At 37.4% G+C, this 18612-nt stretch overlaps 3 protein-coding genes across 6 annotated transcripts; 1 reads left to right on the top strand and 2 right to left on the bottom strand.

The window, feature by feature from the left end:
- Nucleotides 1-1823, bottom strand: LOC111443972 (PRA1 family protein F3-like). Of its 4 annotated transcripts, none has more exons than XM_023081850.1 (2): nt 964-1823; nt 1-711 (listed from the first exon to the last, which is right to left on the bottom strand). In XM_023081850.1, the coding sequence occupies exon 1, from the start codon at nt 1612-1614 to the stop codon at nt 967-969; it is 648 nt and encodes a 215-aa protein (XP_022937618.1). In that variant the 5' UTR covers nt 1615-1823; the 3' UTR covers nt 1-711; nt 964-966. The 4 variants fall into 4 exon arrangements, with proteins under 4 accessions (XP_022937618.1, XP_022937619.1, XP_022937620.1 ...); XM_023081851.1 differs by having other exon boundaries at nt 1-393; XM_023081852.1 differs by having other exon boundaries at nt 1-194.
- Nucleotides 1824-3166: 1343 nt separating this feature from the next.
- Nucleotides 3167-11245, bottom strand: LOC111443970 (ankyrin-1-like). Its single transcript, XM_023081847.1, has 13 exons — nt 11060-11245; nt 10602-10664; nt 10340-10510; nt 9041-9172; nt 8403-8542; nt 7805-7891; nt 7494-7619; nt 6528-6680; nt 5782-5850; nt 4969-5070; nt 3867-4037; nt 3691-3770; nt 3167-3425 (listed from the first exon to the last, which is right to left on the bottom strand). The coding sequence occupies exons 1-13, from the start codon at nt 11088-11090 to the stop codon at nt 3371-3373; spliced, it is 1380 nt and encodes a 459-aa protein (XP_022937615.1). The 5' UTR covers nt 11091-11245; the 3' UTR covers nt 3167-3370.
- A 3409-nt stretch (nt 11246-14654) lies between these two features.
- Nucleotides 14655-17864, top strand: LOC111443902 (receptor-like protein kinase ANXUR2). Its single transcript, XM_023081746.1, has one exon. It carries the CDS (start codon nt 15163-15165, stop codon nt 17761-17763), a length of 2601 nt encoding a protein of 866 aa, XP_022937514.1. The 5' UTR covers nt 14655-15162; the 3' UTR covers nt 17764-17864.
- The last annotated feature ends 748 nt before the right edge of the window (nt 17865-18612 follow it).

The raw sequence follows: 18612 nt of genomic DNA, 5'->3' as shown, positions 1-18612 counted from the left end.
TAATCACAAATTCAGAGAAGATCAAATCAAACGATGCAAGCACAAGATTATAGAACAAAGGCAAATCATAGCTCCTCCTGCTAAATGTTCAAGTTTGCGAGGTGAGCCACCGTTGATCATTGAATAATTTACATATACGTATGAAAAAAACAGGCAAAAGCATGAAGAACTCTTCCACCAAATTCAAGAAACCCCTGCATCCCAAATATACAAATCAAACCATGGAAATTAAATACCAGGATCATCTAATCCTAGCTCAAGAATCTCTAATGTCACAACAATCCAAGCCAGGAAGAACAGCAATTTGACATACCAGTATCATCTAATCCTAGCTCAAGAATCTCTAATGTCACAACAATCCCAGCTAGGAAGAACAGCAATTTGACATAAACCCTACAAATGCATTGACTATGCATCTTGAATAAACCAGATTCCAATTGACAAGATGAATCCCAGCAAGCAAGCAATAAGGAATTCAATCCAACAATCCCATCAAGGATCTCTAATGTCAAAACAATCCAAGCCAGGAAGAACAGCAATTTGACATAAACCCTGTAAATGCATTGACTATGCATCTTGAATAAACCAGATTCCAATTGACAAGATGAATCCCAGCAAGCAAGCAATAAGGAATTCAATCCAACAATCCCATCAAGGATCTCTAATGTCAAAACAATCCAAGCCAGGAAGAACAGCAATTTGACATAAACCCTGTAAATGCATTGACTATGCATCTTGAATAAACCAGATTCCAATTGACAAGATGAATCCAAGCAAGCAAGCAATAAGGAATTCAATCCAACAATCCCAGCCAGGAAGAACAGCAATTTGACATAAACCCTACAAATGCATTGACTATGCATCTTGAATAAACCAGATTCCAATTGACATGATGAATCCAAGCAAGCAAGCAATAAGGAATTCAATCCAATTTTCATTGAAGTTCGAGAAATTGGGACGTACCCATCAAATCCGAGTGTAGCCTCGTTGTTGTTGTTGTTGCTGATTTCCCGCAGCCGACAGCAATCCCCCTTGTGTAGCAGTCTCCAAATCGAGAAATTGATCCGCCGTACTCCGAAACGCCGCGTGCAACGCAACAACGACGGTCCCTGTTGTTAGGGCTCCCAAAACATTCGATCCGACATCAGTAGAAACAAGAGCGATGATTGTAAAAATGCTCAAAACCCCCAAAACAACTTTATCATCGAACGTTTGGTCGAAGAGAACGAGAGGCTGATCGCGGAGGAAGTAGAAGAACAACCAAGCAACGAAGACGAGCAAGATAACGAAGAACGAAGTCGGGTGCCAGAATAAGCTGAAGAAGACGATGACGAGCATCACCATGGCGTAATTGACATGAAAGTAGTTCACGTTCTGGCGGATTCTCGCCATAGCGTCATCGGAGCTTAAAGGGAGAGAGAAGGCGGAGAAATCGAGGAGCTCTCGCCATGGCCGCTGTTTGGCGATTAGGGATTGCGTGGTAGTTTTAGCGTGTTCGAGAAAGGAGGAACTGGAGGGGAAAGATGGAGGAGCTTCGCCGGAAGTGGTGGGGAATGTGGCGGCGGGCGGAGAGGGCACGGTGCCGTAGACGGCGGCGAATTTGACCCGTGACATTGAAGGAAAATCGAGGGTTTTAGAGTGAAATTTGCACGGATCTAAGGGTTTTTCGGGGGGAGAATTTGTTGGGGCGGAAGGAAAAATGGGTTTTAGCTTTCTGGGGAAGAAATTGGGCGTTGGATCTGAAGAATGGAGCGATGGAAATGGAGTTCTGTTCTGTTTCTCAATCAGTTTACTTCTTTTGCAGAGACTATTCCGAAGAAGAAGACGGGGAATATATATATATATATATATATATATAGAAAATTTCTTAATTTTGTTAAATAATAATTGGTTGAAAAACTGTTTTTTATTTCTAATTTTTATAACTAATTTAACCTTAAAATATTTTGTCAAAATTAAATATTCATTTTTATTAATTATCTATTTAGACTATGTTAATAATAATAATAATAACTAAATATTTGCATATTAAGTTAAATTAAGATTCAATTTCTAAATTCTGTAGAATTAAGTTTGAAGATTTGAATTATGTTTATTTCAACCAATTTTTGTTTTAATTTTTATTTTAAAAAAATTAATAATACATGTTATTCACTTCATCGTGAAAAAATAATAAATATGTCGATAAAAAAATAATTTTATTGAATTATTACGGAGTGACAAAATTTCTATATTTTCATTTTATTTTTTAAAATTAATATTTTTCAGGCGCTTTCACCATCTTCTAATCCAAAATGGCAAATGGCCGGAGAAATGAAAGGGTCGAAATGGCCAAGCGGAGAGACGAAAGGTTCCAACCCATAATAACAAATGACTGGAGAGAGGAAAGGTTCCTTATTTTAAGGTACCCCGAAAACAGATTCAGTGGAGACGAGGTGGAGCCTGTAGCTCATAGGATTAGAGCAGCCCTCCCTGTCTCGGGATAATCAAAACATTATTTAATAGAAAAAACATTGAGGGGTACTAATATATATTTTTATAAAATTTTAAAAACATATTCACCATAATTTTTTTAGTTATCATAATTGTTTAACCAAATTAAATATATAAAAAATGACTTCGAAAAGCTTTTAAAACTTTATGATTAAAATAGAATATTTGTTTCATTAATTTAGCATCCTTAAGCTGTCCTATGAAAATAAATAAATAAATAAATATTAAGAAGTGAGAACTAACACAGTAATAAAGAGAGCGGTCGATTTTAAGTTATGTAAGAACTAAGAACTGATACAGTAATGATAAGAAGTGAGAAATGATACAGTAAATAGAATGATAAAAAAAGAGCAGTCGGTTTTAAGTGATGATAAAAACTGAGAACTGATACAGTACTAATAAGAAGTGAGAACTAATACAGTAAATAAAATAATAAAAAGAGAGCGGTCGACTTTAAGCTTTAAGTTATGTAAGAAGCGAAAACTAATACAGTAATGATAAGATGTGAGAACTGATACAGTAAATAGGATGATAAAAAGAAAGCGGTCGGTTCTAAGTTATGATAAGAAGTGAGAACTGATACAGTAAATAATATGATAAAAAGAGAGAGGTCGGTTTTAAGTTATGATAAGAATTGAGAACTGATACAGTAACAATAAGAACTGAGAATTGATAGAATGATAAAAATAGAGTCGTCGGTTTTAAGTTATTCATTCTAAAGAGGGTTTTCTCACCATGAATGCCACACCTCAACTTCTCTATCAAAATCTAACACCTCGACAAACCCCAAAAAAGACATAAATTACAGGGAAGAAAATTGGATACTCACCACCACCAAGATCCGATCATCTCTAGAATTAGCCATAGATGCTGTGGATTATGATTTTTGTTTATCTGTGCCATGAAACTTTCTACCAGCTTCAACTGCTTCCCTGCAAAGAAAACGAATATATTGGGATGGATTATAAAGCGTAACACCTCGAAAACTCCTGCGAACACGAGCCTACGTGCTACAATTAAAGCTTCACTACGTCTAAGAGGTTCTAAGAACATCTTCAAACAGATTGGAGGAAGCATATATTAACCCGAAAAGCATATCGATGTTACTATAAGAACTACCAAAAGGAAACTGACTGATTTTACTATAAGAACTACCAAAAGGAAGAGAAGCATAATAGATTCAGGATTAATGAGAACCTGAAAGCATCAACTAGTGCCATATTGTTAGGATCGAGCTGAACGCCCTCGTAGAATGAGTTTGCTGCTTCTTCAAACCTCTGCAATAATGACCAGTGACTTCAATGGCATAATAATAAGAGAGGTCTTCGAATTCAATACTCACGAAATGATTCACTGTAAAACTGAAGACTTGCCTGCAACAAACGTAACGCTGCACCTTCTCGATAGCAAGCTTTCGGCCAATCTGGCTTCAATGCTCTGCAGGCCTTTGCATCTGCTAGGGCATGCTCGGCTTGACCTAACCGTATCCAACAAAGACTTCGGTTGGAAAATAACGTACCATCAGTTGGATCCAGGTCGATCGCCTACAAAATAAAATCGTTATAGTAGTCCAGTAGCATCAGTCATACTTTACAATTGAGTCTCTGCAAACATCTCATAACTTCAATCTATGAAGTAGACACTTCAGTTATTAAAAAAAGCCACACCGTAAGAAGCTTAATTCTATCCAAAAAGATCTAACAACTCCCTCCCAAGCCAGTACGTCATGGGTATCAAATGAAAATTGGTACTACACCTAGCTCGCTAGCATCTATCAATTATTTAAAATAATAATAAATAAATGATAATAAATAATTAAAATAAAAAAGAAGAAGAATGAGAGGTTGGCATTTAATATATCTCTCATTCTTTTTGTGATGTCCCACATTGGTTGTGGAGGAGAACAAACCACCATTTATAAGGTTGTGGAAATGCCTCGAGGGGAAGCTCGAAAGAGAAAGCCTAAAGAGGACAATATCAAAGCTGTTACAACTGGTACCAGAGTCAGACACCGGACGATGTGCCAGCTTTCTCGCTGTTCCCGTAGACATGAGGCGGTGTGCCAGTAAGGACGCTGGACCCCAAAGGGGTGGATTTGGGGGTGGTCCCACATTGATTGGAGGAAAGAAAGAGTGTCAGCGAGGACGCTGGCCCTAGAGGGGGGTGGATTGTGATGTCTCCACATTGGTTGGGGAGGAGAACAAACCACCATTTATAAGGGTGTGGAAACCTTCCCCTAGCAGACCCGTTTTAAAGCCTTGAGGGGAAGCACGAAAAGAAAAGCCCAAAGAGGACAATATCTGTTAGCGGTGGATCTGGGCCGTTGCACTTTTTTAGGTTGGTAGAGACATGTTTCGGTTGGTAGCGAGAGGTTGGCAAGTCTTAAAAACAAGCAGATTGTAGGAGTTCATAAAACAAGCCTGCAATTTTACAAGTGAAATATTCAAAACAGGACACAAACAGGCAAAGATCAACCTGTGTATAGGCATCAACTGCTGTATGAAAATCCTTTGTATTGAAAGCATCATCCCCTCTAGATTTGGCCTCTGCGGCTTTCTTCTTTGCTTCAGGTGACACCTAGTAGTTACGTACCAATTGGCGTTAGACTTAAAAGCAGCAGCCGCAATAAAGAACCGTATTACCACTTGTAAACATCATTTTGGTCAGTGTGCTTCATAAGCAAGTTCTAGATAAGCATTCTCATTCTAAAAGAATTTGACGAAAAAGTTTATTGTTATGGGGAAGAATGAAGTGTACTATTTCATGAAACTACCAGGGACAAAATCAAGCCATTGTGACTAATTTGAATATATTTCAAAGCACCACATAAAGTTTGGTAAATATCCTGTTGACACGTAATTCCAAAACCTCATTACGACACGCATATTTTACATAATGCATAAACATAAATAATTTGCCTTTACATTGGCGTCCTACAAAGTACAACACAATACACAAACTGTCCAATGATTCATCTAAAGGTTTCCATTTAATGCTTAATTCGCTCTAAGGTTCACAGCTGTGAAAGGTTGAACACTTGAACAAACATTCAAACTTCCTTTCCCAACAATGAAATTATAGTTGTCTCTCTCAAAAATAATAACTTTTTTCCCAACCAATATATTTAATGACATGGAAGACAAATTGCAAGTTACCATTTTAATTACCCATAGAATTTTCATCATCATCACTTATCAATCACGTTGGAGATGTTCTATGGATCCCTATGAAAACTTCGGACAGATACATAACCAAAAAATAAGCTGATCAAGAGGGTTATAAACACACCTCGGGCAAATCCTGAACTCGTGATGTGGAGTCTTTATGTATACTAACACCCTCCAGATTTCTGGTCACCTACAAAATTTAGCCCCTTGCAGTTAGGATACGAAGCAGCTATGAGATACAAGAAACAATAAACAAGCAGACGCAAACACTGCAATTGATAGAAAGTAGTTAATACACTCACACTGCTACTCTATTCCAACTTGAAGGGTGAAAGTTGTGTGTTCCCCTCATTTACAGTAATATTCTTATCATTTCGCTCTCCGTTTCAAAGTTCAGATATCTTTACTATTTAATTTTCTGTTAGAGAGTCTAATCTGTGATCCAACAACAAATTATCAAAAATGCATTTTCAGCTATTTCGTTTCGCAGCATTTGGCTCATCTTTCGTATGTGATTCACCTTCTTCCATATATTTCGAATAATTTTCTTGTTCTGATAAAAGTTCTATCTCTGTAAAGAGAGACAAACTACATACCAAGAGATGACTATTCAAGGGATGGGGCAACCTGAAGGTTCATATCGGAGCAGAGACAAACATTAACTGTATATAATTTGATAATGAAGGCAAAGAGCTTTTGAAGACTACAAATGCTGATGGAAAAAATAAAGATATGACAAATAACCCATCTAATAGTTTCGATCTTTACTTGAATAGGATCCGTTCTATAGGTTTTACAAATGTGTCCTTGAGTTCTAAATAACATATCTACTAGTTAGACAGCTAAAATAGACTTACAAGATCATACCTGATCTTTCATGGTTTCATTCTGCATATACTCAAGTATTCCATCAGCGGTCCAATTAGGAATCGTCTTAATTGCTGAAGTCAAGGGAAGAAGAATCTCAACAGCTGCCCGACTACCTCTAGCTGCTGCAACCTGAATTGGCCTTAGCCCATCCTACAATACAACAATAACAATTTTATGGTTGAAAGAGGTTTTCTTTAATTCAAATTTTCATTTTTTGATGGAAAACAAACAACCATGAAAAGCAAACAAAGAAACTATAGAGATCAAAACAGAAATCTACATAGAGCTTTTAGCTGATGTAAAAGTTAAAATAGTCACTCTAGAATTCAAAACGAATCAAGCACATATTCTCAACCAGCACAAGAAGCTTAACAAGCACTTCTTGATCTAATCTTAAAAATCGGGTGTATTGACACGGTGAAAGATTTTAATATCAATTTCAACTGAAATTGCATAATTTCACCACGAGGGGAACATCAAATAAGATTTGCCTGTTACTAGTTGATTTGATCTTGAACTACTAGAAGTAAGCTACCATTTGTTTCTATTTTCTCATAGCAAATATTTCTTTTTATTTACTGCAATGATTTCTCAAATATCAATGAAAAGTTTCAGTTTCTTGCAGGAAAGAGTAAGATATGATAGATTGATAACTTAAATTTTTTTGGTATCTCTACTACCTTAGTAATTACCTAAAGTTGGGATGTGGTTTTGTAAGCTCCCTTTTGAGAAGGTCTATAAATTCCACTGTATTTTCTACTACGATTTTTCGACAACTTCGATTTTATCAATGAAAAGATGTTTTCTCTAAAAAAGAACTAAGTAGAAGAAAAAGATGATGCACTGATATCCTATCACATAATTCAACAAAATAAAGGGTAAGAACAAGACATTCTCTTTTAAAGAGTAATAACTGAGAGTTCAATGCTGTAGAACTTTGTCATGAACTATGCTCCACACTACCTCATCAGTGGCATTAGGATCGGCCCCAGCTTGTAACAAACTCTTTATAATCTCAAGGTTCCCACTATCAGCAGCAATATGAAGAGGAGTTGCTCCACCAGCACTAATATTTACTTTTGCACCTGCCTGTAGATTGAATGCAAAGGATGCAAAAATGTCAAAATTCTACTAGACGAAGCAAAAAGTTCATCATTTACGCACTACAGCTTCAAGTAATTAGAATTTGATAAAATATCATTGGTATATGGCCGAATAAGACAGAAAAAAGAAAGAGAGAGAGAAAAGAAGGCACAGGTCAACAGAAACAAAACCTGAATTAACAAATCCAAGCAAGCCAGAGAACCAGCAGCCACTGCTGACAATAGGGGGGTAATATCATCGTCAGTTTCAGCATTGGGCTGAAAGGCATTAGAAAATGTTTATGGCATCAGTGGGAACATATAAAGGGAAAAAATCATCCACATATAAATGTTTTAAAACGTGTTATCGAAAAAATCAGACATGAGAAACTAGTAAAAGTAAAATGAAAGAGAAGCTGAAACAATAAATTAGAATATGTTTGTAGCTGGGGCTAGACCACAATCAATGACAGAAACATTAAAAATCTCTGGATTTTGTTAATGACGAACCAACATTCCTCTACAGCTAAATCATTATAATTTCCCACAAATGGAGATTAATTCATAGAGAAATCTTAAAGAAAGAATAAACTTCACAAATCTTGTTCTATGAATATCATCCCAAAGTTAAAACGCAAAATTTCCACTGAGCAACATTTCCATAAGAGAAACTTGCCAATTAAAAGAACTCAAACAAATAAACAACCTTGAGTACACAAGATATTTCAATCAATTATATGTTTAAGAATAAGAAATATCAGACTGGAGATGAACTTGTGAGCATATATACATTAGCGTGGTGTTCAAGGAGCAGCTTTACAGCTTCCTGTTGGGCATGACCAGCGGCCCAAATCAAAGGGGTACCCGCATCACTCTGGGAATTAACATCAGTAACTCTTGAAAGTAAAAACTTTAGCAGCTCAATATCTCCTGCATTAGAAATCAGAATTAATAAAAGTTATACATTGTTCTGCAAAATTAGTCCTGATCATTTCAATCTCTTTTAGGCATGGCGCACAGATTTGCCAACCCCAATATTTAGTTTGGCTAAACATTCTCCCATCCCTCCCACCAAAACCATTAACTCTCACCCCTCTACAAGAAAGCAACAGGAGAATTTCATATCTTATAACAGACACTTGTAACTAGTTAAGAAACTAAGCAACGCCACATGATACATGTTCTAGATGTAAGATGTTTAATGATAAAGACAAAATAGTTCCTTTCTGATACCCAGGCGACCTAAGAATTAGATGTAAAATGATTCAGAACTTGGTTCCAGAAAGAAACTCTACTGTTACTCAAATACATTTTTTTTATTACAGGAACCATTGTTTACTTGAATCAAAATGCCCATAATCATAATCCTAACACCTACTGCCTGCAGGAGCGCCAGAAGAAAAAAGGGTATAAAAAAGGTGAATTTACCAATGCCTGCAGAATGATGAAGAGCAGTGGCTCCCAAGTCACTTGCTACAGCAGGATTAGCACCACACTCAATAAGGTATCTTGCAGTATCAGTGTGTCCTTGTCGAGCAGCATGAATAAGTGGAGTTTCACCTGTAAAAAACATCCAAATGATGTCAAACATAATTGTACTTGGAAAAAATAACCATGGGAGACAACGTGGTTTCCTTTTTCACTAAAATGGGGGGCATCTTGAATTCTTGATGTGAACAATATGAGCATATAAATAACTTACATCCCTTATTGGATTTCATACTAGCATAAGCCAGTATGAATTATACAAGAATGGCGGAGACATAAAATCAATAAAAACCCTATGCTTGTTAAGAGAAAGATTTTACAACATCAAGTTCCTCTTTTCATGCAAAACAGTCTTTCTCAGCCTGCATGCTGCATGTCTCTGACAAATGTAAATTATGATATTAAGGAGTACCATTTGTGAAGTCTTAATCACAGAATTGGTAAATAGAGCTTTTGTATGGATTGTCTTCCAGTACCTAGTATACCATTCTTGTACTTCTCAACTGTAAACTGAAACAATTTCAAATGTATTTTCCAGAAAGCCCTCATACTTCAACTACGATATAATTCAAAATGGATATAAACTCAGTGATAAAATACTCAACCAAGTAAAAACAGACATAATCCACCTAAATCTAAATGTTAACATGGATTCCAAACTAATCTATGTCTAGCGACCAAATCAGCACCAGTTGTAAATGAAAAAAAAAAATTGGGAACTTTTTCTTCAAGACCAAGCTTTGGAGTGTAGTTATTTACCTTGTTTTATATATATTTTTTAGAAAAAAAAAAATCTACAAAACTAAGAGGGTGTCTACAAAGTGAATCAGGATTCATTTTCACTGATGTTTAAGTGGAGACAAAAAAAAACAAATCTATAATATGCATAAAAGGGAATATCAAATTCGTTTTCAGTTTTCCTTCAATTAGTTGAACATCAAGGGCAATAAGAAAAGGCTTTACATGGTTTATAGTCCAACGATTACCAACTCTGACGACTAGCACTAAATTGTTGAGGATTGTTGGGAATGAGTCCCACATCGGCTAATTTAAGGAATGATCATGGGTTTATAAGTAAAGGAATACATCTCCATTGGTTGAGGTTTTTGGGAAAGCCCAAAGCGAGAGCTTATGCTCAAAGTGGACAATATCATACTAGTGTGGAGAGTCGTGATTCCTAACATAAATTTCCCTTATCTTTTAATCCAAATTCCCCCAGCCAATAAATAAGTAACTTACCATCTTCGTCTCTTGTATCAACGTCGAGCTTCAATTCTTCTAACAGATACTTGCAGACCTCAGTCTTTCCCTCTCTTGCCGCAAAATGAAGTGCACCTCGCTTATTAGCATCCTTAATGTCAGCCACAGTTCCCGCCAGTCCCTTCCCTTCATCAAGCCTAGCAGCCAAATCTACTCCAACACACCGAAGCATTCCATAAGAGATCGACAAAATTTACACGAAAAAAGTAACCAAATTCAAGCTGATTAAGCAGAAACTTACTCTTCAAGAGATCAATGTTCCCTATGCGAGAGGCGTTGAGAAATTGTTGGACTGTCTGCCTCGCTGAATACAATCCGCGAATTTGCATAACAAAACTAGTAAGGATATAAACAACAACAACTGACACAATATCTACCCTTCAAAAGTGTGAATAGATATGAAAATATTATTACTCAACGAATTAGAAATAGAATTGGGATCGAAGGTTCAATTTTCATTGATATTCACAACGTTAATAGGATACAAGATACCAACTAACACCTACGGATAATAAGAAAAATATAAACTAACTAAATAAAATATACTACAAACCAAATCTAAAGAGAAAATTATTAACTGAATCTAAGATATATTCTATAACTATCAATAAGTTGCACTAAATTTTGACGACGACGACAAAAAAAATAAATAAATAATGAAAATGGGAAGAATTGTACAGAGGAAAGTGAAAGAAGAACCTGCGAGGGCGTCTGAAGCATCGGGCGCCATGGAGTTAGGCTTTGTGAGACTTGTTCCGAAACCCTAGAGGAAGAAGAAGAAGACGAAAATGGAGTTGTGAGACTGGTTCCTAAAACCCTAGAGGAAGAAGGTGTCGGTTTAAACCCTAAAACCAGTGACGCAGTGTAGACGAAGAAGATGGTAGAAATATTATTAATTTTTTTTAGTTAAATTAATCAATTATTGGATTATAAATATTACAAAATTGGAAGGTTTGACATTTTTATTTAACGCTTAATTAATAAAAAGAAAATCCAATTTTGTATTTATCTCAAAAATAAAAAAATCTTTTTTTTTTTTTCTCATGAAATAGTTAATATTTTATTTTAATAATACCGTCTAAAATCTCAAAAGTAACATTAAGATCATTTATTTTTATAAAAAAATTTAAAAAAATTTTACATCGATATATAAACGAAAAATATCTATATGTTGGTTGTGTCGTTCAAAGTCCTCCACTAATTTAGGAATGATCATGGGTTTATACTTAAGGAATATCATGTCCATTGGTTTGAGGCCTTTTGGGGAAGTCCAAAGTAAAGCCACGAGAGCTTATGCTCAGAGTGGACAATATCATATCATTGCGGAGTTGTGTTCGTCTAACATGGTATCAAAGCTAACAAATGGTATCAGAGTCATGCCCTAAACTGAGTCATGTCAATAGAATCCTCAAATATCGAACAAAAGTATTGTGAGCGTCGAAGGCATGGAATCGAGCTTTATCTAACATGGTTGTAACACCCGCTTATCGTCAACGATTATCAGGAGTTAACATCGACAATATTAAGAGACTCTGATATCCAATCATAAAATTCAATGTATTTCTAAAAAAACATCCAGTAAAATATTTAAAAAAAAAACAGTACTTAAAAAAAAACTTAAAACGACTAAGGTAAATTCTTGACAACGGAAACATAATTACATAACAGACCCAGACATGGATTCCCAGTAGTCTCTAGCCCGCTGGTCTCGTCCTCGGCTAGCCTGCAGCATCTACATCTGGAAAGAAAAGTTATAATAATTCTGATGAGTAATTAGATTACTCAGTAAGTAGCTAGCTTATCATTCACGGGTTCATAACTAATCTTTCCAGGTGTTTTTACGTTTTATTCATCACTGACTCCTAGTTCTCTTACTAGGGTCATCTGTTCGTTAATGAGGTATCTCAGCTACCTCCAGCTAGGTTACTAACTCTCTCTCAATATGCTTATCTAGAATTTTCGGACTCGTATGTAAGACTCGCTCTCGGTCAAATACGGCCCGTCTACTAATTGCTCTGGCGGCCTATTTATCTCATATACCAACGGTCAGGAGTACTCATGCTCCCTGACTTAGCACACAGCGCGTTGGCCAGGAACTCCGCGGGAATTAGTAGACTATCATACTCAGTAAATAAGCCATAGCTCAACAACCAATAAGCATATCTAGAGTCATAACCTTCCCATTAACATGCATAACATACTCACAGTTACTGCATGCTTCCATACATGTATCATGATCAACACGTAGAACATTCTGACAATCATTTATATCACGCTTACATCACAGGCAAGCAGTCACAATATACAATAAACACTAAATATCATCAAAGTTCATCATAACTTATTAAGCTCTTAATCAGGTAAACAACATACTCACATGTTGTAAAACAAGTTAAGAACTAGTTCAAAGGTCGATACGCTACTTACTTGGTTGCGAACTCCTTTTCCCCCTTGAATGTACGTTTAATAGTATTTCAACACAATTCCTTCCTATTAGACCTATATTTTATCGATTTCAACATAAGTATAGATCAGTTTTGATAGGACAGGTCAAAAGGAGTCGAACGGGACAAACCGGGAGCCAAAATACCTTCTCACGCGCCCTCACGCACCAATACAAGGTCGGGGGTTCGTTTTCTCACGCTCCTGATCCGCGTACAGTCGCACATCCACTCGCGGCCTCCCACGCGCCTCGCGTGTCCTTCATGCGCTCGTCTTCAACCTCTCCTCCCTGCAATTTTTCTCAATCTTTTCCTTTAATACCCGTTGTGTCCCGAAGCAAAAATTTCATCTCTACAGCTCGAATTTCGTTATGATTTCTTCTACAACTTTATAGATCTTCTAACTACGGTTCTAACAAACCTTATTTCATAACTTATTATGCAGTGTGAATCAAGATATCGAGATTTGAAGGTTCGGTGATATGGGTTTTTTTCGTTACCTTCGAATCACCGTCCGATTCAGCTCGTGGCCGTATCCCCTTCCTCAAATGATTCCTCAGCAACAACCCCTCTTCCTTTACCCTCGATTGATGTCCAATTTTAAGCAACCAAAACTCGAATTCTCAAAATTTCCTCCTCTGTTTTTCTGGGTTTTTCGCTAATCACCCTTCTTCGTTTTTTTTTCTTCCTTTTTTAAACTTAATCCAGCCTTAACACACTTCCACATCCTTTAATCATTCACTCATCCATCCCACGCCTCCAGCTACGCGTCCGCCGCCCCTCATCCCCCCTTTACAGCAGCTGCTTGACGCAGCTGCTTCGTTTCGTTTTTTTTATTATTATTATTATTATTATTATTATTATCATCATCATCATCATCATCATCAAACACACCACACATAAAATACAAAATACATTTATCATTATTTTTTAGGTTGTTACAATGGTATCAGAATCATGCCCTAAACTGAGTCATGTCAATAGAATCCTCAAATATCGAACAAAAGTACTCATGCCCTAAACTGAGTCATGTCAATAGAATCCTCAAATATCGAACAAAAGTACTCATGCCCTAAACTGAGCCATGTCAATAGAATCTTCAAATACCGAACAAAAGTACTCTGAGCGTCGAAGGCATAGAGTCGAGCTTTGTTTGAGGGAAACTATCGGATGAAAGTCCCACATCAACTAATTTAGGGCCTTTTGGGAAAAGCCAAAAGCAAACTTGAGCGGACAATATCATATCATTGTGAAGAGTTTGTGAACGTCGAAGGCATGGAGCCGAGTTTTGTTTGAGGAAAACGGTTGGATGAAAGTCCCACATCATCCAAGGACATATATTTATTTTAACTTTATTTAATTTGATAATATATATTTTTTTTTTATTCTCCCATCATATTAATTAATTAATTATTGACATTAAATTAAAAATCATAAAATGTAATTTTTAACACATTTATAATTATAATATATAATATCTTAAAGTTTTTAGACCAATAATAACACTTTATTTTAAAAATATAATTAAACTTTCAAAATTACTATTTAACTTTTAATATTGTTTTAAAATTTTATTTACCATTAATACTACGTTTAAAAAATACTTTGTAGGGTAACGTTTGGTAAGAATATTAACAATAATATTATTTTTAAAATTTTATATTATTTTTTAAAGATTTAAAAGTATTTTAAAATTATTATTAAAAGTAAAAAGAATATTTTAAAATAATTAAAAAAAAAATGAATATTTTTGAAAATTTAGTGATATTTTTTATTAAATAATTTAAAGGGTATATATATAGTTTGGATTTTAAATTTCCCACTATTTTTTTGCGGACTGTGTTTTAGAGAGAGAGAAGAGAGAGAAAGCGGAAAGGGAGAAGAAACCCTACGGGCATGGCGACGACGATGACGGAAGAAGATGAACCAGTAAGTTCGTTTACCATATTCCACACTACGTTCTTTGTTTCTTTCTCTGTTTCTATAATTAATCACAAAGCATGATTTGTCCCAATCTGAAATGTTCTGTGCGAAATCCAAAAATAGCATAAATCAGTTGACGATGTCTGTTAGAAATGAATGGTGGAAGAACAAATCTTAAACAACCTTCAACTTTGAAGCCTCCTTCAAACCAAAAATCTCTCCTATACCATTAAAGCAGCTCCTCCATTGTTGATTAGAGATGGTTTAGGCTATGGTTCCTAAAGACAAAACCTAAAGTAGCCAACCCATTGGCCATTATTTTCCTCTGGCGTGCAGGAAAAAAGGATTTCTTCCATTTTCACCTTCCTCCTCCTCCTCCTCCTCCTTTTCCTTCTCCGCTGATCTTTTTCCTGTACGCCAAACACACATAGTTCCCACATGAATGCCAATACCCATGTGATGTTTTCTCTTTTCTTCCTCTTCCTTGCCCTCTTCACCCCTGTTTATTCCTCTCCTCTTCTTGCTTCCGATCCGCCTTTGTTGTTGCGCTGTGGTTCAAATGAAGAATCTACCGATGATGTTGGCCGAAAATGGACTCCCGATTCCAAATTCCTCCCCTCCAAGAATACCCAAACGGCGTCGGCGGGGTTTCAAGATCCGTCCATGACATCGCAGGTTCCATATATGGAGGCTAGGATCTTCACTTCTGCGACGGCGTATAAATTTCCGATCAAACCTGGTAATCGCTATTGGCTTCGACTTCATTTCTATCCTTCCACTTATGGCATTCATGATTCTGCGAATTCCTTTTTCACCATCGCCGCGAATGATTTGTCCCTTGCGAAGAATTTTAGTGTTCATCTCACCTGTCAGGCCTTAACTCAGGCCTACATTATCCGCGAATTTACTCTCGCGGCTTCCGCATCTGAAACCCTAAATTTGACCTTCACCCCTGTTACTGGATTTGCTTTTGTGAATGGGATTGAATTGGTTCAAATGCCGGAGATCTTTGGGGAAGCAGTGATGATTGGTGCAGGGCGGCAAACTACGGACGTTACGAAGATGAGTATGCAGACAATAGCGAGATTGAACGTCGGTGGGAGCTACATTTCTCCGGTGAACGACTCGGGTTTGACAAGAACATGGTATGATGATTTTCCTTATCTTTATGGTGCTGCAGAGGGTGTGGCGGTAGAAGCTGCGAAGAGGTTGGTGATTAACTATAAAGATATGCCGAGTTATATAGCACCTGAGGAAGTTTACAGGTCGTTGAGATCAATGGGGACAGAAGCGAGTGTGAATGGGAATTACAATTTGACATGGCTGTTTCCTAATATTGATCCAGGATTCATGTATCTAATGAGATTGCATTTCTGTGATCTGACATTGAGTAGGGCAAATCAGGTGGTGTTTGATGTGTTCATCAACAACCAAACGGCGGACACGAGGGGGATCGATGTGATAGCTTGGTCGGGGGGGCGGGGGGTGCCAAAATACAGGGATTATGTAGTGTTTTCGCCAGAAGCAGCAACATTGCAGGAGATATGGCTGGCATTGCATCCGAAATATTCGGAGTCGCCGGAGTTTGCGGATGCAATGTTGAATGGGCTAGAGATATTCAAGCTGGAATCTGGGAAGAACTTGGCAGGGATGAATCCTCAAACGTCGGCATTTAGGATGAAGCTTGAGGGGCAAGGAGACAGAAAGTTTGAAGCAAAGAGCAACAATGTTGAAGTGATTGGAGGGGCTGCAGGGGGGGCTGCAGCATTTGTTGTGGTGGCACTTTGCTTTGCAGTGTACCAAAGGAAGAACAGAATGCCAGGGAGTGATTCACATACAGCTAGCTGGTTACCGATCTATGGGAATTCGCATTCGAGTGGGAGCAAATCAACCGTGTCTGGGAAGAGTATGGCGAGTAATTTGGCACAAGGTTTGGCGCGGCATTTTTCGCTTGCAGAGATTTTAAATGCTACGAAAAACTTTAGTGAGTCTAACGTGATTGGGGTTGGAGGATTCGGGAAGGTGTATAAGGGAGTGATCGATGGAGGAACGAAAGTTGCTATTAAAAGGTCGAACCCGCAGTCGGAACAAGGAGTTCACGAATTCCTTACAGAAATAGATTTGCTTTCGAAGCTGAGACACAAACATTTGGTCTCCTTGATTGGTTTTTGTGATGAAGAGAATGAGATGTGTTTGATTTATGATTACATGGGTTTGGGAACTCTGAGGGAGCATCTGTATAAGACCAATAATAATAAAACTCGTCTCTCATGGAAGAAAAGGCTGGAGATTTGCATTGGAGCAGCTAGAGGACTTCACTACCTTCACACGGGAGCACAGTACACCATCATTCATAGAGATGTCAAAACTACCAACATTCTCTTGGATGAAAACTGGGTTGCAAAGGTTTCCGATTTTGGTCTCTCGAAAACGGGTCCGAACATGGCTAACGGTGGTCATGTTAGCACCGTCGTTAAGGGTAGCTTTGGCTACTTAGATCCAGAGTACTTCAGAAGGCAACAACTCACTGAGAAATCTGATGTCTATTCTTTTGGAGTTGTTCTGTTTGAAGTGTTGTGTGCAAGGCCTGCTTTAAACCCAAGCCTCCCCAAGGAACAGGTTAGTCTTGCGGATTGGGCGTTGCACTGCAAACGCAAAGGAGTTCTTGACGATCTCATTGATCCCTACCTCAAAGGCAAAATCACCCCTGATAGCTTGAAGAAGTTTGCTGATGCAGCTGAGAAATGCCTCGACGACCATGGAGCCGAGCGTCCTTCTATGGGTGATGTCTTGTGGAACCTTGAATTTGCTCTCCAACTACAAGAAAGTGCCGATGGTGGTGGCTCGAGTCACAGATCGAGAATAAACAGCAGCAGCAACAACAACAACGACGACGACATAGATAACCACAGAAACCAAGACATGACTGCTCATTACAACAACCTCAGCCTTGGAAGTGAACAAGATTTACTTCAACAAACTGATGAACAAGAGAGTACTGAAATCTTCTCCCAACTTGTCCATCCCTCAGGTCGGTAACACGCCCCAACACCATGCCTCTTCGACCTTCTTCTTCTTCTTCTTCTTCTCTTCTTCTTCTTCTTCTTGCACCACCACCACCACCACCACCGCCCCCTTGAACCAACCAACCAACCAGCTGCCTAACCAGTCAACAAAAAAACAAACAAACAATCAATCAATCAATCCAAAACCTTGGGAGTTTTTTAAAAAAGCATCATGTTGAACCAGCTGCCTCTGCTATTTTTGGCAAACTTCAGGGAGTGTGTTGTATTTATGTTGGTATTAGCTATTGGGTCTTTCTGTTTGTTTTGATTGGACAGTATATGCATTGCAATTTGTACTTTTAAACTCTACATACAACAACAGCTTGATGATCGGAGTCAAGTTCAACCTGCTGCCTCTATTCCTTATGATAATCTTCTTTCTATTTACAGTACACTCATTAGCTCTTTTGCAAAGTACAATTTTATGCGCTATGCATACACTTTCTTTAGGAATTCTCTTCGAATGATTATGTTCTTAGTTTTCTTTTCATCTCTCTCTCTCTCTCTCTCTCTCTCTCAAATCCCCTTTTGTTTCTTCATCTTTTTTCCCCTACATACTTCAATTCTTCTAATGCTGTTCTGTTCACCTTAAGTAAGTTTCCATCCCCACTAGTTTTATCTTCTAATGGATGGATGTTCAAATGCATTTTGTATTTGCCCTTTCTCTTATATCATCAGGCTTACTTTTCCCCCTTAAAGCTACCGGGGTCTTTGAACTTTCAAACGTTTTGTCTTGATTTGTAAGATTTAGATCAGTAATTGCTTAGATATTTGTATTGATGAGCATCATTTGAAGCAAGTTGTATATACGTGTAGTTGTTGT

The sequence above is a fragment of the Cucurbita moschata genome, unplaced genomic scaffold (assembly GCF_002738365.1).
Source record: "Cucurbita moschata cultivar Rifu unplaced genomic scaffold, Cmos_1.0 Cmo_Scf00006, whole genome shotgun sequence".
NCBI classification, from domain to species: domain Eukaryota; kingdom Viridiplantae; phylum Streptophyta; class Magnoliopsida; order Cucurbitales; family Cucurbitaceae; genus Cucurbita; species Cucurbita moschata.
The sequence above is the reverse complement of the archived record's forward strand: the minus strand, read 5'-3'. Positions and strand labels throughout refer to the sequence as shown.